Consider the following 24,013-nt stretch of genomic DNA (forward strand, 5'->3'; position numbering starts at 1 on the left):
TTGACATTTACCGAATATGCGAATAGTAAGTAGATTTTCGTACCATGCCTTATACCACGCACTTGAATGGTGGATAATACTACACAGCGCATATAAGGCTAGTGCATTATGTCTAGCAGATGTAAAAAGCTTTATATTTTAACCGCTAGTGCAAAAGCTAACATTTATAATCTTTGATCGTCATTAACTTACACAGCAGCACCAGAGATGAAGAACCACTTGTCAATGGTGCCATCAATAGGAGCAGGGGGGAGGTTCTCGCCGCGAGGAATGCTGGCAAGCTTGGAGGAGTCAACACTGTCAGAGTTGCCGAGAGTGGAGTTGGCACTGCTCGAGTTAGCATTGTGTTGTGGATTCTCAGTAAATAAAACTTACAGGCTGATGTCTCCACGGTCCGACTTTCCGCTGACAAGCTTCTCCCAGGCATCGGCACACTCGTGGATGACCTCCTCAGCGTACCTGCACCCGTTAGATGACGTGATATTGCAGGATTATCCAGGCAGACTTACTTCTTGTTCTTGGCCTCGCCGGAAAAAGCGAACTGGTTCTCTGGCTTTCCGTCGGGGATCTTGTAGATACGGAACCACTCGTTGGTTGCACGGAGGAGACCGGGCAGGTGGCGCTCAACGTCCTCAATGTCGTTGAGCTTAGGAGCAAGGGGGTCGTTGACATCGATGACGATGACCTTCCAGTCAGTCTCTTCCTCATCGAGAAGAGCCATCACACCGAGGACCTTGACCTGCTTGACCTGGCCGGGGTAGCCGACAAGCTCACCGATTTCGCAGACATCGAGAGGGTCGTTGTCACCCTTGGCCTTGGTCTCGGGGTGGACAACATTGGGGTCCTCCCAAGTCTAGAACCAAGTTAGTCATCAATACTTTTGACATTAAACTTGGATATAGCGCGTGTCACGTACCTGGGGGAAGGCACCGTAGTTCCAGAGGTAGCCCTTGTGAGGGAAGCAGTTGCGGACGAAACGGAGCTTGCCCTTCTTCGTGTCCTGCTTAATGGGGTTGAGGAATTCCTCCTTGGAGATCTATGCAATTCCAATCAGTGGCCTGCGACTTGCCACGGCGACGACTTCCGTTATGGCGGGGTTTCGATGCGCATACCTCCTGCTTGGCGTTGGTCCAGCGGGGGATCTCAACAATCATGTTGAGGACGGTCTTCTCAGCATTGGCATAGAGAGGAATGTCGTGGAAGGGAGAGACAGGCTGGCCATCCTTCTCAATGTACACCCGGTGCTCCAGGGTGTAAGGCTGGCCGATCTTGCGGACGGTGTAGGACATTGTGGAGGACGGCGGGGTAGCTGCTGTAGCAAAATGTCTTGAAAGTAGAGCGGCACGGTTTGTTACGGATGCAATCGAACGATCAATTCGAGATGCTGAAATAGTGGGCGGGATGGAGGAGGAAGAAGGGAAAGAGGGAGAAGAAGAGGGAGAGGAGGGAGGGGCTTGTCTAGTGGGGGGAGCCACTGTCACTGATGTGCGACGAGTCGCGGGCGAGCAGCGAGTGAGGGCGAGTATCGGACAGGCGGTGGGCAGCAGTGGCCGGGTCAATGGAGCTGCAGTACGTATTCCGTGTACAAGGGTGCTTGTTCCCGGGCGCATCGAGGGGGAGAACCGAGCCAGCGATGCAGAGCCCTTTTCGATGAGGTCAATTGGACGGCGGAAGCTGGGCGAGGCGATTTCGGGGAACTTACCATAGAATTGGAGGCGACGTGCCGTAGGGGTTATTATAAGGGTGGGAAGTTGGTCGGGAAGTGGAAATTTGGTGACTGACTCCGAGGTAAGAAATCGGGAGCACAGAAATGGGACAGTTCCGAGGTCTTTACTGAGGCTATCTATGAGGTACAGCAACGGCCTAACCCTTGCCCTTCGCAGCGTCAGTTCCGACCAAGTCTGATATCTAACCTTGGGGATGTTGAAGCCGGCAGATGGCAGTAAAATCTAACATGCGTCACCCGGCTGGAAATTCCGATACACATTTCATTACCCTACTATACGCCCAGACGATCGCCATCAGCGCCACGATTTGCGAGATATCCGTAGCACAGCCTGCAGGCTAATTCAGATGTAGACTGTAGAGCTACCTATCGTCGCAGTGATCCTCCTAAATCCATAGTATTAGGAAGCCAACTAAAGCTATAATACGTTGAAGCATAGGAAAATTTATCACGTGACTCGGGCACAACTCCGGGATCGGATAGCGGTACAATACGAGGCTTATCACACGTGCTTTCAATTTTTACTGTCTCCGCCTTCAACTACGAGTCAACTATCAGTATTATCAACGTTATTCATATTTCTTGCCTTCTATTAGCCGTGTCTCGTCTGCAGAATAGGCTGGCCAACGCGCAGCTGCTCACTACATTTTGGTTCAAATGCTATGCTTAAACTCTTCCGCGCCACGATGACTTCTTGCCCGAAACGAGTTCCCATCCCCGCCAATGGCGTCGACTACCGTGGCAAGGTCGTGCTTGCACCGATGGTGCGCTCCGGCGAGCTGCCATCCCGTCTACTCGCTCTCAAGTATGGTGCCGATCTCTGCTGGGGTCCTGAAACGATTGACAAAGCAATGATCGGTACTACCCGCCGTGTTAACCCGCGTAATGGCTGCGTCGAATTCACTCGTATGCCCTCGAATAGCGTCAACAAAGAAGATGCCAAAGAATCCGTCATATATCGCCTTGATCCGGTACGGGAGAAGGGAAAGCTTATCTTCCAGATGGGTACGGCTAACCCGGAGTTAGCCGTTCAAGCGGGCAAGCTGGTCGCAGCTGATGTGGATGGGATTGACGTGAACTCGGGGTGTCCCAAGCCGTTCAGCACAAGTGGTGGAATGGGAGCTGCACTGCTACGCACTCCGGACAAGCTGGTGTCTATCCTTGAGGCTTTAGTCAAGGAAGTTGGCGAACCGTATCAGATTGGAATATCCGTGAAAATACGTCTGCTCGAGACCCCAGAGCTCACGGAGAGCTTGGTGTCACGGCTGGTACGGACAGGTATCACGGGCCTTACCGTTCACTGCCGAACAACGCCCATGCGCCCACGCGAGCGTGCAATTCGCGACCAACTCCGTATGATTGTCTCAACTTGTCACAACGCTGGCGTCGCCTGCATCATGAACGGAGACGTAACTTCTCGCGACGAAGCCCTCGCCCTCATGCAAGAATATGGTGCAGATGGCGCGATGATTGCGACAGCCGCCGAAGCCAACTCATCCTGCTTTCGGTCTGAGGCAAACGGCGGTCTCGCTCCCTGGCGCGAGGTAGTTCACGAGTACGTGAAACTCTGTATCGAGTGCGAAAACCGCTTTGGTAATACCAAGTATCTCATCAACATGCTCATACCCGGCAAAGACAAGGAGTTCAGAGAAGCAAAGCAGGCTAAATGCTACACCGACCTCTGCATCATCCTGCAGCACGATGACCTAATGCCTGCTGCTCAGGAAGTAGACGAGATTCTCGGCATTGCACATAAGTCGACGGCAAGGAGCAAGGCCGTTGAAAATGCTATCGCGAACAACGATACTGCTAGAGCCGCGGGCGGCGTCTCAAGATCGAAAAACACCTCCCCTGCGACAGGCGGAATTGGACCCATCCGCACAAACTCCATCCCTAAGCCTATGAAAGCAGAGACGAAGGCAGAGTCGAAACCAGCAGCAACGGATGTGGACGTCTCCACGCCAGCTCCGCAGCCTTTTCAAAATGAGGTGCCCGTCTAGGTTACAGCATTTTTATGTCTTGTTCTTATATGATGAAGCGCATATTTGGCGTTAAAAATAAGCATATTTTAGATTTCTGTGCTTTGGTTATCGGTGGCATTTGTACGTTTGCATTTCTTGGTGTTGCCTATTGGCGATGTTTAAATGTTCTTCAAGGTTCGAGATTCCCTTCTTTGCCAATATGTACTCCTCACCATTCAATTATAACTATCAAAGTTCAATAGATGGTTTGTCCAATCAAATTTCAATAATATAGGTTGAGGGACAATATATTGACACCGTGACTTCCCACCTAGAATACAATAGACCATACGGTCATGTTGTCGTGATCCTCTCCAACCGCCCATCAGCCCCAACCTGAAGTCCGAACCGCTCGCGCAGGAACGCAGCCGTTTGATGAGACGGCGCATAAGTGGCTGACCGTCGTACCGCAGAGGGGCTGTACCGCCATTGATCCCGAATAACATTCCACAACCCCAAGCGCACTATAACGGCACCGCCAGAGGAGTAAGCGTCTAGGGCATGTTGATGATTGGTGTGACTTCCCCCATTCTCCGACGGGTCGGCTAGTAATCGGGTGCGTTCGAGCTCTTCTTCACTCGGAGGAGGGGAGTGGGTGGATGGTAGAGCGGTATGGGAACTTTGCTCCCTACGCTCGTTTTCAGCATTAGTTGACTCTCCTCCGGGTTCAGTCTCGTGGCTAAGAACACCTCGTTCCTCATGGTCGTGGTCCTGTGCTTGCGCAGAATCAGCTTGTGCGGTTGTGTCGGCGGCAGCAGGAGCAGAGACAGTGGCGGTGGTAGTCCTCAATTCCGCTAATTTTACCCGCTCAATTATGAGACCCAGCATAACAATGTTGAGGACCATAACGAGCAAGTCAAGACATAGAAGGCGCGTGAGCGGCACAGGGGCCTTTTGTCCAATAAAATCAATGAGAATCCCGCCATGTAAATAATCTCTAGTTGCTTCTCCGGCTTCTGACTGACTGAAAAACTTGTGAAAGATCATGCAGAAGATATTGCTCGATATGATGGCTCCGACAAAGGGTTGATTTCGCGTGGGGTCGAACGGGGGTGCTTTGGGAGTGAAGAAGATCAGTTGGGAAATGGCACGGATGGCAAAGAGTACTATCGAGCAACTGATAAACAAGTCAGCTTCACTGAGCTTGGGGATTGCATATGGGAATGTCCAGCGACGAAGGCCACTCACTCTAGGTAATAAAGTGCCGATAACTCGCAGTATATAAGGATGTCGAGATCGCGGAGTAGACGATCGATGAAGGCGAGTTTCGCGGCGGTTTGGAGCTTCTTTTTCAGGCTGTCGTCCTGGAGCGTCGGCGATGCCTCCGTGATGCTGCCATATTGGATGGCGGACACGTCAGCGATGTATTCCGCATCTCGAAAGACATCTGGTGTTGTCATAGAGGGTCATCCGGGCATTGATGGCATCTATGATATTGTTAAAGGGTCCAGGCGAGGCGTTAACGGTCGAAAGCGCCGGCTGGTAAAATGCAGTCACTGCAGTCCCAAGCTGCCTGATTCAGTTCAGAGCCTTGGGGTAGAGAAGATGTGGAGACAGAGCTGAGGGGGGGAGTTGATGGCGGAGGCAGCAACGCCGAGATGAGGAGACGCTGGGCCGGAAGTTTCTCGGTCCGACACCGGGCATCCTAACTATATCGCTACTGAGGAAAATCGAGCATGTTTGAAAATCATGGGATTCACTAGCCCTCGCACTACCTCGTAATAGAATCTAATCCACAAATATCGATTGGGAAGTGCTGGCGTAATGTTGGAAGAAGCTCTTGAAGAGTCGGATACTGTGCGCCACATCATACGTTCCGCCCGTCTCGCGGATACTGTGCATGCTTAGCTGGGGGTTTCCTAGATCTAGGGTCCGAGCCCCTAGAGCAGCAGATAGCATAGGTCCGATAGTGCTTCCACAGCTGGAGTCGTTACGAACGACAAAGAGTTGTAGCGGCACACCTTCGCCTTCAGTCTCTACAGCCTTGCGTGCGACTTCCTGGAGAAGAACAATACCAGGGGAGTTGGTCGCATAGCGTGCATTGGCATTGATCTTGATCACTGGCCCCTTATTAATCTCAGGCCGGTGGTCGTTTTCATACTTGGCGGACCAGTTCGGGTGAACAGCGTGGGCCATGTCGGCCGAAAGTAGGAAAGAAGTGGACAGAGTCTGTTCATAAGCGGTCGATGTATCAACATCGCCAGCGGTAGAGGGCAGGACGGACAGCCGGCGGATTATGCCGGGAAGGACGTTAGAATCGGCGCCTTGTGCGGTCCTGCTTCCAATTTCCTCGTGGTCAAATAGAGCGATGAGACGGATGGTGGATTCGTCGTCCAGGGCTGACTCGTCAGCTACAGACTCGATCAATCCAGCCGTAGCACAGAAGGAGCTGTTAAGGTTGTCCAAACGCGGAGAGAAAATAAACTCCTCCATCAATCCGCCTAGGCAGGACTTTTGCGTATCGAAAAGAATCATTTCGAAATCAAGCACATCGGCCGGCCCCACACCTGCCTCGGCAGCGATGAGCTCTACAATATGCGGGTGGTGGCGCTCTGTGATAGCTTTTAAGGGAGAGAATTCCGCATTCTCGCCCTCGGCAGCGGCATTGCTCTTGTCGCTGGCGCCCTCGGCTTGGCCGGTACGGTTTAGTTCCGCAGCAATCATGCCTGCAATAGGGAACAGTTGAGTCTCCTTATTGAAAGAGAAGGTCTCCTGGCGCTCCAGATGGATAGCCAACGTGGGGATGCGGAGGACTAATAGCGTTAGAGCAGGCGGAATATAGACAGAATGAGCTTACTTGGTCGATCAATCTTGATCAGTTTTTGGACAATAGAACCGTCGTCTGTTCGAACCATTGCGCGACCTGCAACTCCAAGATCACGATCAAACCCTAGACCAATAAGTTAGCACCATAAATGTATGGAGACTCGGGTCTATACTCACATGTATGCCAAATACCGCCGCCGTAAGTCTCGACGCCGACTTGGATGTAACCTTCACCACGTTTATTACTAACGGGCTTGATCCTCAGCACGGGAGAGTCCGTGTGAGCCCCGATCATGGCGATTGCATTTCCAGGCTGACCTCGTCAGTAAGCCCTGCGTTACGTGTCTTCCAAGAACAGACCTTCCATTTCTTGCCAACTGCGAAAGCTACTATAGTTGACTGGTTGCGGGTCAAGTAATATTTTCCACCGGGGCGGCAAGTAGAAGCCCACGAGTCTTTCTCCTGTCCGTATGGTCAGCAGTCCGTACACTTTAGAGTTAGGTATACTATCAGTACCTTGATCTCTTGAAAACCCGCATTTGCGAGGAGGCTCCTGGCGGAATTGACGGCGTGAAAGGCTAAACAGCTGCGCGTTAGATAATGACTGTATGGTTTGTAGCGGAATGATGGGAGACGCTACGAGTAGGAGAGGCATTGACAAAGGACAAGAAGTCCAGGGCCGGCTGTTTGAGATTCTTCGTTAGATTAGACGTCATGGTTGGACGAGTGCCTCGGGGGAAAGCTGAGGTGGAAGACAAGAGGACAGTGGGCACCAAAGCTCAATGAATGGGAAGTGGAGTCGATGGCGGCTGCCATGGCTCACGATCTGCGGTCCCCATAATCATGTATCATTGGCGGTCAGTCACCGACCTTTTCAGAGTTGCTCTACCATGCAAGTGCATTTTACGCCGTCACAGACATACGACTAAGCAGGGTAAGTTGGGCTTCCTGGCAAACTTTCCAATATCATAGAGAACAAGGTAGTAGTCGATACAGAGGCAACCCTCTAAAAATACTAGTTTGACGCGAATCATGCTCACCAAGCCCAATAATCACTGGCCAATCATGTGATAGTAGAAAGCGCGCTTAGGTGTTTACGGGATGGAAGACTTGAAGACAACGGTCGGAAAGCCGAAGAACGAAAAGAGAAAAAACGTGGAACAAGACGATCATCAGCGATAGAACGCGCGGAGAATTCGAGCTTGTGCCTCGAATTCAAGAGACTGGTGGTCCGAGCGTTTTCGCGTTGCAGGGCGCGCTGGAATGCGTTATAGTCGCGAGTCCTATAATGAACCCGCATTAAGAAGGGAGAACAACAATAACATCGCCAGGCTCAAGGGACGCGCTGACCCAATCACCTGCTGGGCGCTTCGCGTCAATAACACCCGATAGCGTGTTTGGGCAGACACGAGCCACATCGTGTGCTATTGCCAGATTATGGATGAATTGAATGGCCCAGAGCGATTCCTCTTCCCTCGATCTCACTGATAGAGCTAGGCGATGTTGTTGCGTTGATGGGGAGACGTTATCCATGTTGGCCTGAGGAATAAACAGCTGAACAACAACGTTTTGATCTGGGTCAGAAGCCCATAATACATTGCTCTCTCGTGAAGCGTCTCAGTTGGCTTTTCTTTGTAATCTAATCCAGTTCATTTATCTCCTGTCTATTTATAATTATTGAATACAATAAGAAAGGTGACAAAGAAAGGCGTCAAAACAATCAATAAGCCAGGCCAGCCTCCCTGGGTACTGAAAAGGTTTAGCGCCCCCGACGCGTGATCCAAGGGAAATCCCCTTCCAACGGTCAATGAGCAGAGGACGGCAAGAGAACCTGTGTATCTCTATCATCCTGCTATACCGTGGTCAGGTCTCTTTCCGATGCCCTCCTCGACCTGTCCGACTCGATCCATCTATCCCTGCGTCTGGCGCGAGAACTGCCGCCATCAACATCCTTATCGCCCAGTCTACTAGTGTACTTCGTCACTCCTTCAACCCACTTCCGCCTAGATTCCAACCACTCCATTCGATTATTGTCCGGAGCGGAGCTGTGAGCCCAGCTGCTGCATTCACCAACTGCACGGCCAACTCACGCCCTCGAATGTCCACAACCTTCCTGTTATCCTTCTTCCTTACAGCTGTCCGGAGACGCATCTGATTCGCCCGTTGGCGCTTGCGAGGTTGCGGTTCGACCTTTAGACCTGTCGCATTCGTTCGCTTCATTGCCCTTCATCTTGCGATCGACCGCCATCTGGGACATACCCTCTTCCCTACCGCCAACATGTCAGAGAGCAACAGAGCCTCAAGAACTCCCGCGATTCACGGCAGTGCGAGAGCTTTGAGGTCAACAGGAACACATATTGTTTCTCCTCCGGGCTCAAGAACCCCTCCAAGCATGCCAGCCAAAACTACCCTCTATTTCCCCGAGCCGACTGGGGCACATCACACAAGCCGAAGTATTTCAGGGCCAATTGATCCTAACGCGCTGGCAAAGGCGCTGAGGGAATACGAAGACGCTGGACGATCCCGTGAAAGGACCCCGGGGACCAGCCCGAGTCGGAAACGTCAGAGAGTTTACGGTGACAGGTATGCACACTTTCGTCTTCCGAAGCTGTTAACTCGTCTATGGTATCATAGAATACTTTCGCTAACACTTAATTTCACCACAGATTCATTCCTAACCGCGAAGGTCAAGATCTCCAAGCTACCTACAGTCTGCTTCATGAAGATGGATGTCCTTCAACTCCATCGAAAACGAAAAAGCGAACTCCACACTCAGAGCTTCATTTTCAAAAGAGTATGCCGACCATGATCGTTTTTGGCTTCTCATGCTGATATTCTCCTAGCGGAAGAAGCAAATAGAATGTACTCGCGGGTTTTGCGCAGCGAGTTATTTGGAAATACAGTTCCTCAGGCTGACTTAGATTCACTTCCTTCTAACACGATTCGCGCATCCGGTATTAACGACAAAACCCGGTCTCATACACCCCCTTCGCATGTCGTCTCCGCACTTCCACCTGCCAGTATCACCCCCTCTACTCCTCACAAAAACCTCTTCAATTATGCCTCGCCACGCGCTGGATCGGCGCATCCCACGCCATCCAAGACCCCGCGTAATCAACATGGGCCAAATCTCAACGTTCGCTCAGAGCTCTACAGCCTATCTCCCATCCGTTACGACAGCCAACGGATACTTGAGACGCCTCGCAAACAGCCGCGCTATGTGAACAAAGTACCCTACAAGGTTCTCGATGCCCCCGACTTGCAAGACGATTTCTACCTGAATTTGGTGGATTGGGGGAGCAGTAATGTTCTAGGCGTTGGCTTAGGAAACTCGGTGTACATGTGGAACTCACAAACTGGGAGGGTTACGAAATTGTGCGAGCTCAAGGACGACACAGTCACCAGCGTCAGTTGGATACAAAGGGTAAGCCCACCTCTTATGAATGCCTGGGAGCTTATGTTGATAAACATCCAGGGTACGCACCTTTCAATTGGTACGGGGAAAGGTATGGTGCAAATATGGGATGCAGAGCGCTGTCGCCGCCTACGGACCATGATTGGGCACACCAATCGCGTAGGGGCGTTGGCTTGGAACGATCATATTCTCACATCCGGCTCTCGGGATCGGCATATTTTTCATCGTGACGTGCGGTCTCCTGACCAGTATCTTCGTCGACTTTCTGGTCATAAGCAGGAAGTCTGTGGGCTCAGGTGGAACACGGAAGATGGTCAACTGGCATCAGGTGGCAACGACAATAAGCTCCTGGTTTGGGACAAATTGAACGAGACCCCTCTTTTTCGCTTCTCAGATCATACCGCGGCCGTAAAGGCTATCACATGGTCTCCCCATCAACACCACTTACTCGCATCGGGGGGAGGTACTGCTGATCGAACGATCAAGTTTTGGAACACGGCGACGGGTTCCCTTATTAAGGAGGTTGATACCGGGAGCCAAGTCTGTAACCTGGCATGGTCGAAGAATTCTGATGAAATTATCAGTACGCACGGCTATAGTCAGAACCAGATTGTCATCTGGAAGTATCCTCGTATGGAGCAGATTGTGTCGCTTACGGGCCATACTTTTCGTGTGCTTTATCTAGCCATGAGCCCTGACGGCCAGACAGTGGTAACGGGTGCCGGCGACGAGACCCTACGGTTCTGGAAGATATTCAACAGACGACCTGGTAGGGAGCACGGACGCGAGGGCAGCAAATTAGCGGAATGGGGTACAATTCGGTAACGACTTGATTGAACTCGGTGCCACAGCATCTTTTACGGCTTCCCATTGGATTTTACATCATGCATTAGACGCGGCGTTACGGCTAGTTTGGCGTTAGTGTTTCCTTTCTCAGCGTTGGGCGAACCTCCATGGACGGACTTGGGAGGCGGCATCACGGGGTCTAATTCGGCATCTAGCATTTGTTCTTCTTTTTTCAGGCGGCTTTTAGGTGGTTGTTATTCTGCGCAATCTTGATATCATCGGATTTTCGTCTCATGTTACTATGCTTTGCGCGTTCAGCATTATCCAGCATCAATCAGGCATTGTATCCTCCGCTGTCCTAGTCCCTCGTCTTCTACTGCCTTTTATTCCTTGGCTCGCTATCTAGACTTGAAGTCTAGTAGCATGCAAGGCTACCTCAAATCTTCCTTTCGCTCTCCAGCTATGGGACTGGACGTAAATATGCGCTATTGGTGTTGCTCTGGCGGACAGAACAGGGCCTGCTGGTTGTTTCATGAATGGCTTTTCTCTTTTGTCCTTTACACCGGAACTCGACTAGGTGCTCAAGGTTAGCTTGAGGTTGTTCTTTGTTCTTTGTCGTCATATCTTCGCGTTCATTCTCTAGGTAGTTTTCCCCCGTTCGGCCGTTTCATTGCGTTGATGACGAGATGACATGGGGTTTTGATGATTAGTTTTGTCTTCTTTAACTTATGGTTACTCTCAAGGCGAGTTTTGTTGCATTGCATACATTGTTAGTTACTAGGATGGATCGGGTCGGATGTATGGGTAATCGATTGCATCAAGGTACTTTCATACTGAATCTGGGATTACGCTTATTCTAAGTGCCTGTGTCTTTTAAACGTTACTGGACTGGCTGAATTTGTGTTAAACAAAAAGACACGGGTTGCAATGATGGTTTCTTGCAGGTAGATAAACTAGTGATATCCCATATTGAATGCTAAATAACATAACGAATATGTCTTCTTTGTCGCTACTTCGATTGTTACAAGGTAAAAAAATTATGAGATGAGAATAGTCTATATAACCAGCCGGGCTGGTTCAACAGTCAGGAGAGTCTTGACGCGCTCCAGGAAAGTTCGGGCTCGCTTCTCCTCGCCCACCGGGACAGTTAAGCTGAAAACATTCAGAGCTTGTTCAGGCTCAAATGATTCAATCGCAGCTGCGGGTGAACTGCGCTTTGTCGTTTTGGAACCGCAAAGGATATCGATGAGATCCGCCTTCACCGTATGAGCAGGTTGCACCTCGGGAGTAACGTCAACGGCGTTGAGCTCAGGGATGTATTCACCGCGCGAGACTTTGACAGGCTCCGCACCCAGAAGCTCGTCGAAAATTTCGTCGGCGGATTGCTTAGCGTACGGTGACCGGGGAAGATCGTCGTTGGCCAGGTCAGCGGCCCGGGCGACGAAGGTGGATAGTGGAATTGTTACACCAACAGACTTTTGAAGCTTTTTCTGAGCACGGAGAACAGTAGCCAAGGAGATCGAAACCGCGACTGATATCGTGGGAGGCGCTTTAGCGACTGGCTCTTCGGCTGCCGGTGCCGGCTCTGGTGCTGGAGGTGCTGGAGGAGGAGCGATCTTGATGTTGCTTAGATCGAGGTGGGCGAGCTTCTCAATCCGCGCTGCTTGCGACGCGGGATAGTCTGACGGAATGAAGCCGAGGTAGGCGAGGACATCGCCCTTAAGAAGACGGCCTTTGGGACCGGAAGCGGGGATTTTGGAAACTTCGGACTCGGGAATGCCCTTTTGGTGAAGAAGCGAGATAACAGAAGGATAAAGAGGGTAAGCAGTGTTATGAGTCTGAGGAGCGGAGGTGGAAGCGAGGCCTAAGGAAGACATTCAGCAAGTTAGCATTGCTAATCACTATTAACTGAAAGCTTTGGGTTGCTCAAGCTTCAAAAAATACTCACGTCGCGTGCTGCAGGCGACGACCCGAGGCTGACTCTTGCGCAGCATGGTCGATATCTGTCGAGCTGAGTAGTTGGAAGCCATTGCTGTATACAAACTGCGTCCTCTCGCCGCAGTCCGTTTTGGGATGAAGAGTTGTCGAGATCGGCGGGTGAAGCACGGACGGAGTCAAGGATTCAGAGAGATCCCGACAACAAATCACCCACAGAAGCTGAGGGACGAAAAGCGCCGATAAGCCTCGTAATCCGCAATTGTTGGTTGTAATGCTTGCGCCGGTCGTCAAGTTAGAGATGTTGAGGTTGTTGAGGTCCTGATTTGGTCTCACCGGCGGCCGGGACAGGAACATTTTTCTGCCGGAACAGCCCCGATTCAACCGTCGCAAAACGAAAGCCATTGAGCTCTTCCCAGCTCGATTTTTTTCAGTATTGGGTTAGTTGCTTCATCCCTTCGTACACATCAGTCAACATGCACCGCCGGTGCATATTTGGCAGCTTGTTGTGTATTGAGCTAGTTTCGCGTCTGAGTTGATATTGTGAACTATTGACTAATTACTCAGAGACTGTAGGGAGCAGAATGTTTGCCAGACCATTAACATTACGGGTGCTTGTGCAGCCATGCCCGAAGCCTTCGTTATCATCAAGTTCGTCCTCGCCGATTGCGGCCTGCAGGCAATTCTCTTCTAGCGTCACTCGAACGAAAGCGGCCAGCAAGATCAAACAATTACCATATCAAAAACCAGAGCCTCCACTACAGTCTAGAAGCTCGTCTCAGTCGAATGAGGGCTTGAAATTTGCTGGACGGCGACCAATGGGCTTTGCAAAACTAGAACGGAAAGTAGCCAAAGAAGGTGAATTAGTACTATACAAGGCCCCGCCGCATCGAAGCTATGTACTCGGTGCATACGCAAGCGCTATTTTCTGTTTCGCGTATGCGGTCTACAATTCGAACGCGACCATTCGGGATCCGGTGGTAAAGCTACCAATGTGGCAGCAAGCTTTGACTGGGGGCGTCTGCGTCGCAATGAGCGTCATGGGAACGCTCTTTCTTACAAGGACCGGAAAATTGATAAGAACTGTTAAGGCAGTCAGCTCCAATAATCAGGCGCACCTGCGCTTTACAGTACGGAGTATGGTCCCGTTCCGGAAACCTTTCGAATTCGATGTGCTACCCAACCGGATTGTTTTCTCACGTCGTTTGGCAGTCTTTGTTGAACAGCATGGAGGACAAACCCCTGCACATGTTCATTCAAGCTCAGAACGCGTTAGCTTTTTCAAAGCACCAGGGCAGAAGCTAAGTATGCTTCTTTATGGGGTCTTCCGTTCCATTCGACAGATATTCACCCAGGAAGACTTCATCCTCTTGGAGGTCGACGGCCAGAAGGGTACGTTTCGGATGGATCGAGCTGGTTATGTTTCAGAGAACTTTCTACCAGTCGTCGGAAATCCTGTGCCAATGAAGCGCTCGGCTGCTTGAAGTTCTCAACCTGCCTACTTCCGTCAGTTATCGTGTACCAACTAGTCTTTTATTAAGCGTCATAGGGGGGGGTATATGTTAGGATTTCATTTTCTGTACAATATCTCGGTCATCTCGTATATATTACAATGCTTGTCCTTGCAGATTCTCTTGAACCTGTAAATTGGGGTCGCCGCCGTCTGTGTCCAGAGTCATCTGAAGTATATACATGTCGAGGAAGGCCCGCTGGACACACCAAGAAGGCACCAAATTGAACGGTAATGTTTCAGAACCATAAGTCGGTCAGAATGTAGTCGGTCTCAAACAAAAGCAACACTCAGAACTGGACTCGAGAAGTGGTTTGCTCCCTATAGATTGAACAGTCATGTGACCAAAACGCGTGGAAGATCGCTCCAACGCGATGGCCGCGGAAGCCCCCTCAACAACACTCCGCATCACCGCCTTGCGTTTTCCTGGAAGATATTACTCTAGCGCTATCGTGCTCTCAGTCGCTACGGAGAGCGACTGCGTAGTGGCAAGATGGGGAAACTGATCCGCCTGGAGCTTTACAGTATGTGGTACCACTGCGAACACTGCGAACAAAGTCACGATCGCGACAACTAACCAGCTATTTGCAGATTTCAAATCATACAAGGGCCATCATACGCTTCTCTTCGGTGATGCCTACTTTACATCAATCATTGGACCCAACGGGTCAGGAAAATCCAATTCGTGCGTTCCCTGAGCCTCAATTCTACGTGGGATTCTTTTGCGCTGACCATCTTAAGAATGGATGCGATTTCATTCGTATTAGGAATCAAGTCTTCCCACCTTCGATCGACGAACCTGCGCGACCTCATCTATCGAGGCCGCGTCTTGCGCACCTCAAAAGTCGACGCGGACGGAAACGCCGTCGACGGGGAAACGAAGGGGGTCGAGCCGACACAGAATGAGAACGACGTGGAACCATCGCAGGATGCTAGCGGAACAAACGATCCGAGGACTGCGTGGGTTATGGCTGTCTACGAGGATGATGCGGGAGAAGAACAGCAATGGAGGCGCTCCATTACCAGTCAGGGAGTAAGCGAGTACCGGATCAACAATCGTGTGGTCACTGCGCAGCAGTACAACGAGGCGCTGGAGGCGGAAAATATTCTCATCAAAGCTCGAAACTTTCTTGTTTTCCAGGGTGATGTGGAAGCGATTGCCTCTCAATCCCCAAAGGACCTTACACGCCTGATCGAGCAGATTTCGGGAAGCTTGGAGTATAAAGCGGAGTACGAGCGACTCAAGGCCGAGGCTGAGGAATCTGCGGAGCAACAGACTCTCCAGCTCAACCGCCGCCGTGCGATTAATTCAGAGATCAAGCAATACCAGGAGCAGAAGCGGGAGGCTGAGAATTACGCGAGAAAAGCAGAGGAACGCGATCAGGCCATCATCACGCATATCTTATGGAAGCTTTTCCACTTTCAACGTATGATTGACGACTCGAGCGCGGAGATTCAAAAGTACCAGGATGAGCTGAAAGAATACCGCCGCGGTGTAGAGAAGTATGAGCGAAATGTCGAGGACGCGAAGAAGTCTCACGCCAGGGTTGGTCGTGATGTTGCCACCGCGGAGAAGAACATCGTGAGAAAGGAAAAGGAAATCGAAGAAGCTACCAATGCCCTTGTCCCAATCGATGAGAAGGTTGACATAACTAAGAGGAAGGTCGAAAGATACAACTCTCGCATCGCGGAAATCGGGAAGGAACGTGATACGCAGTCCGCTAGCATAAAGCAGCTACAAAAGAATCTCAAGGTCGTTGAGAAGGCGCAAGCTCAATGGGAGGCGGATTGGCAGAAGGCCCTGAGCAAGCAAGGTGGCCAACTCAGCCAAGCTGATCAACAGGAGTACCATAAACTCAAGGAAGAAGTCAACAAACGATCCTCTGCAGAACAACTGAAGCTGGACAACCTCAAACGCCAGAGGAAGACCGACGCGGAAGCATACAACAGTATGAAGAGCAAATTTGACAGCACTCAATGGCAACTCCAAACATTGGAGACCGACACGAAGGCCTTGAGCGAACGCAAGGCGGCTGCAAATGAGACCGTCAAAACAACATCGAAGGAAATTGAGAAAAAGAAGAAAGAACTCAATGCGATCAGCTCAGAGCGACTGCGCGTTTCTCAAATGCGAACAGAGTACGAAGAGAAACTTCAAGTTGTTCTGAAAAAGCTCCTTGAAGCAGACGACGGCAAAAAGCAGACAGAGCGAGAGATCCGAGCGAAAGAGCTGATCTCGACTCTCAAGCGGATCTTTCCTGGTGTCAAAGGGCGTGTTAGTGACCTGTGCAAGCCCAAACAGAAAAAATATGCCGACGCCGTTAGTACTGTTCTGGGCCGTCATTTTGACGCTATTGTTGTGGACAACGAGAAGACTGCCAAAGAGTGCATTCAACACCTTCGTGATCAGAGGGCCGGCCAGGCTACCTTCATTCCTCTAGAGACTATTCAGGTTAAAGCTCTGAACTCTAACCTGAAGGGCATGCATCGCGCCATGCGCCCTGCAATTGAGACAGTGGACTACGATGATTCCGTGGCAAGAGCTATTACTTATGCTTGTGGCAACGCTATCGTATGCGATGACCTGGCAACCGCCAAGTACCTGTGCTACGAGAGACACGTGGATGCAAAGGCTGTCACTCTGGACGGAACTGTGATCCACAAGGGGGGCTTGATGACCGGTGGTCGCGGTCCTCAGCAAAACTCCAAGCGTTGGGAAGATTCAGAGGTAGAGAGCCTCTTCAAGCTGAAGGACAAGATTATGGCAGATCTAGCCAACCTACCAAAGGGTCACCGTCGAGGAACCGAGGAGGAAACTCTGCAAGGTGAGTTGGTTGGTCTGGAGCAACGACTTGCGTACGCTCGTGAAGAACTCAAAGCCCTTGAACGAAACCTGAAGGATAAATATACCGAATTGGACTTTGTCAAGAGGCAGCTCGAGGACCTCCGGCCAAAGTACACTGAAAAGCAGGAAGTACTAGATGAGCTCGATGAGGCCATCGCTACTTCTCAAGACGCTGTCAGTGGTGTCGAAGATGAGATCTGTCGGAAATTCTGTAAACGTCTTGGTTACAGCAATATCCGGGAGTATGAAGTGCAACAAGGTTCTCTACACGAGGAGGCTGCACAGAAAAAGCTTGAGTTCACAACTCAGAAGAGTAGGATTGAGAATCAGCTCAGCTTCGAGCAACAGCGGTTGCAGGCTACTACCGACCGCATTGCTAGTCTGCAGGCTCAACACCAGCGTGATGCAAACATGATTGGGGAACTTGAAGCCGAGCAAGAGAGAGTACGGAATAAGCTCGATGAGCTTAACGCCGAACTCGATATTTTGCGCGAAAAGCTTGAGGAGCAGAAGGAGAAGTACGGACAGTCCGCTGAAAATTTGGCTCATCACCGTAGAGAGCTTCAGAAACGCAGCAAAGAGGTGGAATCCACTCTGAGATTCATCAACGGCCTGGAAACAGAGATTCAACGCAACTCGTCTAGTCGATACGCTCTACTCCGGCGGTGCAAGCTCGAGGATATCGACATTCCACTGACTGAGGAATCCAACCCGCTTGATCAACTTCCAATTGACGAGCTTGTCCAGGGAGCCGATCCCGACGCAATGGACGTGGACGAGGACACACAGGCGAACGGCGGCTTCAGCGTGCAGGACTACGGCATTGAGGTGGACTTTGATTCTCTCGGCGACACCCTTAAGGAGGTAAGTCTTTGTTTTCTCGACATCGACTTTGACGCGGGGTAGGCAAGTAAATCTGACAGACTAGGATTCCGATGAGAAACTCGAGGAAGAACTGCTGGAGAAAGTTCGTACTCTTAACAGCGAGCTTGACAAAATGGCACCCAACACACGTGCACTGGAGCGCCTCGAGAGCGTAGAGAACAAACTTCGAGCCACAGAAAAGGACTTTGAGCAAGCACGAAAGCGTGCTCGAAAGGCTAAAGATGACTTCGAAGAGGTTATGCGTCGACGCTCGGAGCTCTTCAACAAGGCCTTCTCCCACATTTCTGAGCAGATTGGGCCCATCTATAGAGAATTGACCCGGAGCTCAAATTACCCCCTGGGAGGACAAGCGTAGGTTTTGACCATAACTCTTTTGAAGTTCTAATCTAACCCGAATAGTTACCTGGACATCGAAGACTCCGACGAGCCATACCTAGATGGCATCAAGTATCACGCTATGCCACCACTCAAACGTTTTCGAGACATGGAGCACCTGTCAGGTGGTGAGAAGACTATGGCCGCTCTGGCCCTTCTCTTCGCCATCCATTCATATCAGCCGTCTCCTTTCTTCGTCCTGGACGAGGTCGATGCTGCGCTCGACAATACCAACGTTGCTCGGATTGCGAACTATATCTACGACCATGCGGCCCCTGGAATGCAGTTCATCGTCATTAGTTTGAAGAACGGGCTGTTTCAGAACAGTGAGGCCTTGGTCGGTATTTACCGAGATCAGGTGGAAAATAGCAGCAAATCTCTGACGCTTGATGTAAGTCTGCTCAAAGTATATCCTCCACCGATGGGATACTAACAATTTCACAGCTACGGAAGTACACCTAGAATACGGAGTGGTAGTGCTCTGAATGGGAGTTCAATGCTTGCTTTGCGATCTAATGAAGCGTAGAATAATAACTCCAATCGAGATTTCTTCATGATTCCACTCTTGTATCATTGTTAATAAGCTTTTATCGGAAATGCTTCTTACTTCAAGCAATCCGCCGCTTATCCCATGGTAACTTCGCAATGCCCTTCTCTTCCAGTTAAAGAACGCGAACCGGAGTATCGAGGAACAGCCCCAGCGCCGATCGGGCTCGCCTCTCCTCCGACTGGCTCTTATCTCCTAGTCCTATAAATCTCGGCGCCAAGGACAAATCACCTTCACTCGTGGTTTTAGCGTCAATTGGCATGAGCTTGTTCATTGCCACTCTGCTGTCTATCATATCTCCACTCCGTTTCATCCCCAGTGATGATCGATTGTTATCAAATTCCCTCATCTTGCCTCATTATGTAACAGTTCAGCTTCCCCCGCAATTTGGGTGGCCCGGTATGTTGATAAGCAATGGGGGCGAAACACGCGAGTTCTGGGAACGCTGCCTGGTATTTCAAGTCCATCTGTCAACGCTCTCTTGTGAATCGTTTCTTGCGTCCATTTGCCCTGTTGGCTTGTTGGTTATACTGGCACGCAGAAGCATATCACGTTCACATACAACATGAAAGACATTCCAGCGGCCGATGATGTTCAGCTGGCTGCCCTTGGGCATAAAGCCGAGCTGAAGCGGAATTTCTCTATGCTGTGAATATTCACCTCCCGTGGCCCTGCTTACTGGATGCATCATGATTGCTAACCAATATTTGTCAACTAATTTAGGTCGATGCTGGGTCTAGCCTTTGCTATTTTGAACGTATGTTGCCCACATGGATGGAGACCGAACTAGGACTTGAGCAGTGGATGGGGCACTCACAACCTGCAGTCATGGACTGCTCTATCAACTAGTTTGAACCTTAGTCTTCCGTCTGGAGGCTGCACCAGTGTTGTTTGGGGTAGGTTCAAGAATTGCAACGCCCTGATCTATACGTGCTCTGTGATTGACCGGTTTTGCAAGGCTTGGTTACTGCTGGCGTTTGCAATATTTGTACCGCCGCATCGCTCGCGGAATTCCTTTCGGCCTGGCCTACGTGAGTACATGGCCCGCTTGCAGTGGTAGACAAAGTCTAATGGCTGAGTAGGGCTGGCGGACAATACCATTGGGTTGCAGGTTCGTTCTGCCACACCTACGCGGTTAATCATGATCGATCTTACTGACACGTTTCTGAATAATACAGCTAGTTAGTGCTTCCCGAGTTTGCAAAGAAATGCTCTTGCTAAAAAAGCATTATAGTCTCCTGGAAACGACAGATGCCAATGTTATCCTGGGTTACAGGCTGGGCGAATGTGGCTGGTTGGGTTAGTATAACTTTCAATCGGGATCACAAATTCGTGAAATGATACTGATGGTTCTTAGTTGGCTCTGACTGCCACCGGAGGACTGTTATCAAGCACTCTTATTGGGGGCATCATTGGCCTCGTTTATCCGGTATGATAACAACAGCTGTGCTTGAGACTTCGGTTCTAATCCAGAGACCTAGCTGTTTGAGTTTCAGCGCTGGCACCAGTTCCTCATTTATATTGCGATTAACATAATCGCGTTCACCATCAATGCTTTCATGAACGTGGGACTCCCACTGGTCACCAAGAGTGCTTGTATGTTCTAGCCTATCCGAAGGCTTACTTGGTAAGGCTCTAGAAGCACTGATAAATGTAGTCATATGGTCCCTGACCGGATTTGTTGTCATCTCGATCACAATCTTGTCATGCGCGTCGCCAGATTATAATTCTGGAGAGTACGAAATCAATTCACCCTGCTAAGACGACGGGAAGCTGATATACCTAGGTTCGTATTCGGCGAATTCATCAACACAACAGGCTGTATGGCTCCCTTATTTCCTTTTCGTTGAAGTGAAGCTCATATGAAGTAGGGCCTGACGGCGTTGCTTGGCTGCTCGGAGTGAGCCTCCACTGCATCCGCAAAGCTGAGCATGATCGCTAACCCATGACAGCTGCTGCAAGGTGGCTTCGGACTTACAGGTTTTGTATGTGGATCCTAAGTTTGACTTAATTTCTCGACTGACAGTTACTCAGGATGGTGTTGCGCATATGATCGAAGGTAAGCAAAAAGAAGGAAAGATCGTCAAAGGTTTCGTATAATAACCAAGTGCCAGAAATTCCAAATCCCACAGTACTCGGGCCCAGGATCATGATAGGATGCGTTTGTATCGGTATCACTACCGGCCTGATCTTCCTCATTGTGCTGCTTTTTGTTGCAGGAGATATGAACCTGGTCATCGAGTCTGCTGCGACACCTCTGTTGCAGATTTTCCATGATGCTACTAAGAGCAACGCGGGGTCGATCTGCCTTCTTATGTGAGTTCATCATTCAACCCATATACAGTTCAAGCTGCTTGATGCTAACGAGAGCTTGCAGGTTTCCGCTGGTTTGCACTGTTTTTGCGGCTACCACGATCATGACGACAAGCAGCCGCATGGTATATGCGTTTGCGAGGTGAGCCAAGAGTTTTCGACAGAATCGCTGGCGTCGCACTAACGGCCAAAAACAGAGATGGAGGACTGCCGGCTTCACCTTTCTTTAGCAGAGTTCACCCCAGACTCCAGGTGCCCCTTAATGGATTGTACCTGACAATGTTCTGTGTAATTGTATTCGGTTGCATTTTCCTCGGCTCATCAAGGTAAGTGCTTTGACTGGTACATCTTGCTAGCGATAACACCTTGTAGTGCGTTTAATGCCATTACGTCTTCATCGGTCGTCATGCTTGACGTTGCATATGGTATCCCGATTGCAATAAATTGCCTGAGGGGCAGACAAATGATCCCCGAGAGAGCGTTTGTTTTGCCACAGGCTCTCGGCTGGATGGTTAACCTGGTAAATTAGCTATATTCTCCCCTTTCCCTTTCTTAGATTAGGCCCATGAGTTGCTAACTTTGTATACCTGGTATAGATCGCTCTTGCGTATATATCATTGACCACCGTACTCTTCCTGTTTCCTCCCGATCTACCTGTGACTGGTAGCAACATGAGTACGTTTTCCGTATCTACGCGTAGTTGAGTTACTGACCGGATCTCAGATTACTGCGTTGCAGCCTTCGGCATTGTTCTGATTATATCGGCGTTCCAATGGATTGTCGATGGGCGCAAGAACTTCACTGGGCCGCGTATAGATGCCGAAGTGCTGGCGGCGATAGAAAGCTACAGTGGCCCAAGTATTGACGGGACCGCTGAGATCAGGGAGCAAAAGTAGGCCGGAAAGAATGCAATCCAGCACTCAATCGTGGTATAGAGAACAGAGTGGGTAAGGAACATGCGAAGGAACATGCGACTGTCATGCCATACGGCCATAGACTGTATCTGTGGGGTAGGGCGGATCTATTACGTCATTCGTCCCAACGATAATCAGAATCCCCAGCTTTTCTATCTCAACCTTACCTAGACTTTCAAGCTCTTCGGTTTTGTCATTCAGCTCTGTACAAGTATTTCTTCAAGACGACACCTGTTTCTTGATAATGTATATGGATATTCTAGCATTATAGGCTATTTCTAACCTTCTATCCTATCAAAGTTCACCAGATTTTATCTCAGCACCAAGCTGCTTCTCACCGACCACTGATGCCGCTCAACTTCCTCAAAAGCCTCCTGCCCTGGGGCGAGAGAGTCATATTCAATCTCCCGCCATGCCAAATGGTCGAGATCGACACAGCGCAGGAGAAAGCTGCAAGAGCCCTAAAGCACCTCCTCAAACTCAACCACGTCAACTATGCGATCCTGTGGAATGAACGCAAATTTCATAACCATGCGCCTCATTCATTATGTTCGTTTTATTTGCTTGGAGCCAATGCAGATGACCTAAATCGGTTATTTGAGGCGGAATTAAAGCCGTTAGAAGCTTGGATTGATTCACCTGGTGAGATTAGCACGTACGATTGGAGGGATTATCTGGGAAAGAGAGAGTGAGATGTCTGTCTTTGTGGTATGCGAAAATGCTAATAGGGCTCGTTCAGATATCAAAGAGCGTACGTCGATTTCTTCGAAGACGAGCTTGTCCGCCACGGCTATAACTGGAAGACCGTAGTGTTTCAATACCTCTTCTCAGGCAAGGAACCTCTTTTCAACTCCTTGGCCTCTGATCGTATGTATTAGCCACATACTTTCTTAAGGCAAGCCTGATACTCACAGTGAGACAGTTGGCCATCCTCTCATCCATCTCGCCTACGCTTTCGAAGTCTCCAGCCGTGAAGTCGCCATGGAAGCCCTTTCCCTAGCAACTGTCTGCTACGGCACCGCTCACAAATACCTCGATGACCCATCCTACTCCCAAGCTGAAGCCTCCTATTATTCCACATCCCCCTTCGAGATCCTCCAAAAAGTCCGCGCTGACAAGCGCCTAAGAAACCTCTTCGCAGCGCCTGGAGACCACAATACGGAAATCGTCTTCCGCGATGCGGAAGCAACAATCCTCGATCACTGGAATGCCTGGAAGATTACGTCCAACAGCGACCCCTTGAAATCGTTCCGAGAAAGTCAAGAGCTTGCTGTTGCATTATTGACAGCCACATCAAGTCATGATAACCGGGACGCGAAATACGACTTCTTCTTCGTCCACGCTCTTACGACTAGTCATGCCGTGCGGGTCCTGCTCCCGCTGATACCAGCGAAATTTCAGATCCCCCTTGTGCGGCAGTGGTGGTTAATGATCCTGGCTGTATATATCGGGCAGCTGAGACCAGAGATTAACCTCGACTCTGTGCGGAAGTACGATACCGAGGGAAAGGGCTGGGGTTATGTAAAGGACAAGGCTCTCCACGGCGAACATTCCACCGAGACACATTATATCAAAGCCCTCCGGGTTATTAGGGATATAGCGAGGACCTGGGGCGATCCGGACGAGTTTTACTTGAAAGCTGCTCTCAAGTTTGCCGACGGATTTACAGGATGGGGTGGGTTTGTTTAACCACCTTGTAAAAGTAATTTCATATTTCGTGTGATTTGCTTTGTATTAATATTGTTGATTACTATATCCCTTGGCTAAAATATCATCGCTTTTCGTTGACTCTTGACTATTAGAGCTTCTTACCTAGGTTTATATTTGACACTCGAGGATGGGGAAGAGATGATAGTAATCATTTACCTCTCGTCTTTCTGCGAGGACTATTAACGTAATACTATGCCTCAAGGCGGGAATAGTGTTTGCAGTGTTTGCGTTGTTCTCTCGTCTGCCGACGCTTCAAAACCAGCAC

General features: G+C 50.1%; 9 protein-coding genes across 9 annotated transcripts; 5 read left to right on the forward strand and 4 right to left on the reverse strand.

Moving 5' to 3' along the window:
• Positions 1-111: 111 nt before the first annotated feature.
• Positions 112-1,448, reverse strand: ipp1 (inorganic diphosphatase IPP1). Its single transcript, XM_073735363.1, has 5 exons — positions 1,113-1,448; positions 917-1,036; positions 510-853; positions 376-459; positions 112-327 (listed from the first exon to the last, which is right to left on the reverse strand). The coding sequence occupies exons 1-5, from the start codon at positions 1,287-1,289 to the stop codon at positions 189-191; spliced, it is 864 nt and encodes a 287-aa protein (XP_073600376.1). The 5' UTR covers positions 1,290-1,448; the 3' UTR covers positions 112-188.
• An 859-nt stretch (positions 1,449-2,307) lies between these two features.
• BDW70DRAFT_65601 (tRNA-dihydrouridine(20) synthase (NAD(+))) lies at positions 2,308-3,883 on the forward strand. Its single transcript, XM_073744499.1, has one exon. The coding sequence runs from the start codon at positions 2,389-2,391 to the stop codon at positions 3,724-3,726; it is 1,338 nt and encodes a 445-aa protein (XP_073600377.1). The 5' UTR covers positions 2,308-2,388; the 3' UTR covers positions 3,727-3,883.
• Position 3,884: 1 nt separating this feature from the next.
• BDW70DRAFT_65604 (DSC4 family protein) lies at positions 3,885-5,311 on the reverse strand. Its single transcript, XM_073744500.1, has 2 exons — positions 4,936-5,311; positions 3,885-4,864 (listed from the first exon to the last, which is right to left on the reverse strand). The coding sequence occupies exons 1-2, from the start codon at positions 5,145-5,147 to the stop codon at positions 4,042-4,044; spliced, it is 1,035 nt and encodes a 344-aa protein (XP_073600378.1). The 5' UTR covers positions 5,148-5,311; the 3' UTR covers positions 3,885-4,041.
• BDW70DRAFT_65599 (M18 family aminopeptidase) lies at positions 5,312-7,265 on the reverse strand. Its single transcript, XM_073744498.1, has 6 exons — positions 7,154-7,265; positions 7,030-7,091; positions 6,874-6,975; positions 6,691-6,826; positions 6,545-6,637; positions 5,312-6,500 (listed from the first exon to the last, which is right to left on the reverse strand). The coding sequence occupies exons 1-6, from the start codon at positions 7,227-7,229 to the stop codon at positions 5,476-5,478; spliced, it is 1,494 nt and encodes a 497-aa protein (XP_073600379.1). The 5' UTR covers positions 7,230-7,265; the 3' UTR covers positions 5,312-5,475.
• Positions 7,266-8,355: 1,090 nt separating this feature from the next.
• Positions 8,356-11,492, forward strand: BDW70DRAFT_127980 (WD40 repeat domain-containing protein). Its single transcript, XM_073735364.1, has 4 exons — positions 8,356-9,096; positions 9,180-9,307; positions 9,357-9,937; positions 9,989-11,492. Exons 1-4 carry the CDS (start codon positions 8,792-8,794, stop codon positions 10,751-10,753), a joined length of 1,779 nt encoding a protein of 592 aa, XP_073600380.1. The 5' UTR covers positions 8,356-8,791; the 3' UTR covers positions 10,754-11,492.
• A 143-nt stretch (positions 11,493-11,635) lies between these two features.
• pdx1 (putative pyruvate dehydrogenase complex component Pdx1) lies at positions 11,636-12,959 on the reverse strand. The gene is made up of 2 exons (XM_073744501.1): positions 12,663-12,959; positions 11,636-12,578 (listed from the first exon to the last, which is right to left on the reverse strand). Exons 1-2 carry the CDS (start codon positions 12,742-12,744, stop codon positions 11,770-11,772), a joined length of 891 nt encoding a protein of 296 aa, XP_073600381.1. The 5' UTR covers positions 12,745-12,959; the 3' UTR covers positions 11,636-11,769.
• A 150-nt stretch (positions 12,960-13,109) lies between these two features.
• Positions 13,110-14,327, forward strand: BDW70DRAFT_127982 (uncharacterized protein). Its single transcript, XM_073735365.1, has one exon. It carries the CDS (start codon positions 13,234-13,236, stop codon positions 14,131-14,133), a length of 900 nt encoding a protein of 299 aa, XP_073600382.1. The 5' UTR covers positions 13,110-13,233; the 3' UTR covers positions 14,134-14,327.
• Positions 14,328-19,376: 5,049 nt separating this feature from the next.
• BDW70DRAFT_147216 (GABA permease GabA) lies at positions 19,377-22,020 on the forward strand (the record flags this gene model as incomplete). The annotated part of the gene is made up of 19 exons (XM_073738681.1): positions 19,377-19,459; positions 19,535-19,568; positions 19,638-19,707; positions 19,770-19,842; positions 19,894-19,926; positions 20,038-20,110; positions 20,169-20,240; positions 20,293-20,407; positions 20,469-20,547; positions 20,598-20,632; positions 20,683-20,711; positions 20,764-20,796; positions 20,846-20,870; positions 20,926-21,127; positions 21,189-21,266; positions 21,322-21,450; positions 21,497-21,644; positions 21,721-21,799; positions 21,848-22,020. The coding sequence occupies 19 exons, from the start codon at positions 19,377-19,379 to the stop codon at positions 22,018-22,020; spliced, it is 1,563 nt and encodes a 520-aa protein (XP_073600383.1).
• BDW70DRAFT_65661 (questin oxidase family protein) lies at positions 21,983-23,822 on the forward strand. Its single transcript, XM_073744502.1, has 3 exons — positions 21,983-22,726; positions 22,778-22,905; positions 22,961-23,822. Exons 1-3 carry the CDS (start codon positions 22,386-22,388, stop codon positions 23,725-23,727), a joined length of 1,236 nt encoding a protein of 411 aa, XP_073600384.1. The 5' UTR covers positions 21,983-22,385; the 3' UTR covers positions 23,728-23,822.
• Positions 23,823-24,013: the final 191 nt, after the last annotated feature.

This window comes from Aspergillus foveolatus (genome assembly GCF_047715535.1).
Source record: "Aspergillus foveolatus strain CBS 279.81 unplaced genomic scaffold BDW70scaffold_3, whole genome shotgun sequence".
NCBI lineage: Eukaryota > Fungi > Ascomycota > Eurotiomycetes > Eurotiales > Aspergillaceae > Aspergillus > Aspergillus foveolatus.

Excerpts from the sequence above, each read along its gene's own strand:
- BDW70DRAFT_65599 (XM_073744498.1), bottom strand. The coding sequence starts at position 7,229 with ATGACGTCTAATCTAACGAAGAATCTCAAACAGCCGGCCCTGGACTTC. Across the intron at positions 7,092-7,153 it reads TGTCAATGCCTCTCCTACTC|CCTTTCACGCCGTCAATTCC; the intron begins GTAGCGTCTCCC and ends GCAGCTGTTTAG. Across the intron at positions 6,827-6,873 it reads CAGTTGGCAAGAAATGGAAG|CCTGGAAATGCAATCGCCAT; the intron begins GTCTGTTCTTGG and ends TGACGAGGTCAG.
- BDW70DRAFT_127980 (XM_073735364.1), top strand. The coding sequence starts at position 8,792 with ATGTCAGAGAGCAACAGAGCCTCAAGAACTCCCGCGATTCACGGCAGT. Across the intron at positions 9,097-9,179 it reads CAGAGAGTTTACGGTGACAG|ATTCATTCCTAACCGCGAAG; the intron begins GTATGCACACTT and ends ATTTCACCACAG. Across the intron at positions 9,308-9,356 it reads AGAGCTTCATTTTCAAAAGA|CGGAAGAAGCAAATAGAATG; the intron begins GTATGCCGACCA and ends ATATTCTCCTAG.
- BDW70DRAFT_65661 (XM_073744502.1), top strand. The coding sequence starts at position 22,386 with ATGCCGCTCAACTTCCTCAAAAGCCTCCTGCCCTGGGGCGAGAGAGTC. Across the intron at positions 22,727-22,777 it reads GATTATCTGGGAAAGAGAGA|ATATCAAAGAGCGTACGTCG; the intron begins GTGAGATGTCTG and ends GGGCTCGTTCAG. Across the intron at positions 22,906-22,960 it reads CAACTCCTTGGCCTCTGATC|TTGGCCATCCTCTCATCCAT; the intron begins GTATGTATTAGC and ends ACAGTGAGACAG.
- ipp1 (XM_073735363.1), bottom strand. The coding sequence starts at position 1,289 with ATGTCCTACACCGTCCGCAAGATCGGCCAGCCTTACACCCTGGAGCAC. Across the intron at positions 1,037-1,112 it reads GGACCAACGCCAAGCAGGAG|ATCTCCAAGGAGGAATTCCT; the intron begins GTATGCGCATCG and ends GGAATTGCATAG. Across the intron at positions 854-916 it reads ACTACGGTGCCTTCCCCCAG|ACTTGGGAGGACCCCAATGT; the intron begins GTACGTGACACG and ends ACTTGGTTCTAG.
- BDW70DRAFT_65604 (XM_073744500.1), bottom strand. The coding sequence starts at position 5,147 with ATGACAACACCAGATGTCTTTCGAGATGCGGAATACATCGCTGACGTG. Across the intron at positions 4,865-4,935 it reads TCGGCACTTTATTACCTAGA|TTGCTCGATAGTACTCTTTG; the intron begins GTGAGTGGCCTT and ends CTTGTTTATCAG.
- BDW70DRAFT_65601 (XM_073744499.1), top strand. The coding sequence starts at position 2,389 with ATGCTTAAACTCTTCCGCGCCACGATGACTTCTTGCCCGAAACGAGTT.
- pdx1 (XM_073744501.1), bottom strand. The coding sequence starts at position 12,744 with ATGGCTTCCAACTACTCAGCTCGACAGATATCGACCATGCTGCGCAAG. Across the intron at positions 12,579-12,662 it reads CGTCGCCTGCAGCACGCGAC|GCCTCGCTTCCACCTCCGCT; the intron begins GTGAGTATTTTT and ends TGTCTTCCTTAG.
- BDW70DRAFT_127982 (XM_073735365.1), top strand. The coding sequence starts at position 13,234 with ATGTTTGCCAGACCATTAACATTACGGGTGCTTGTGCAGCCATGCCCG.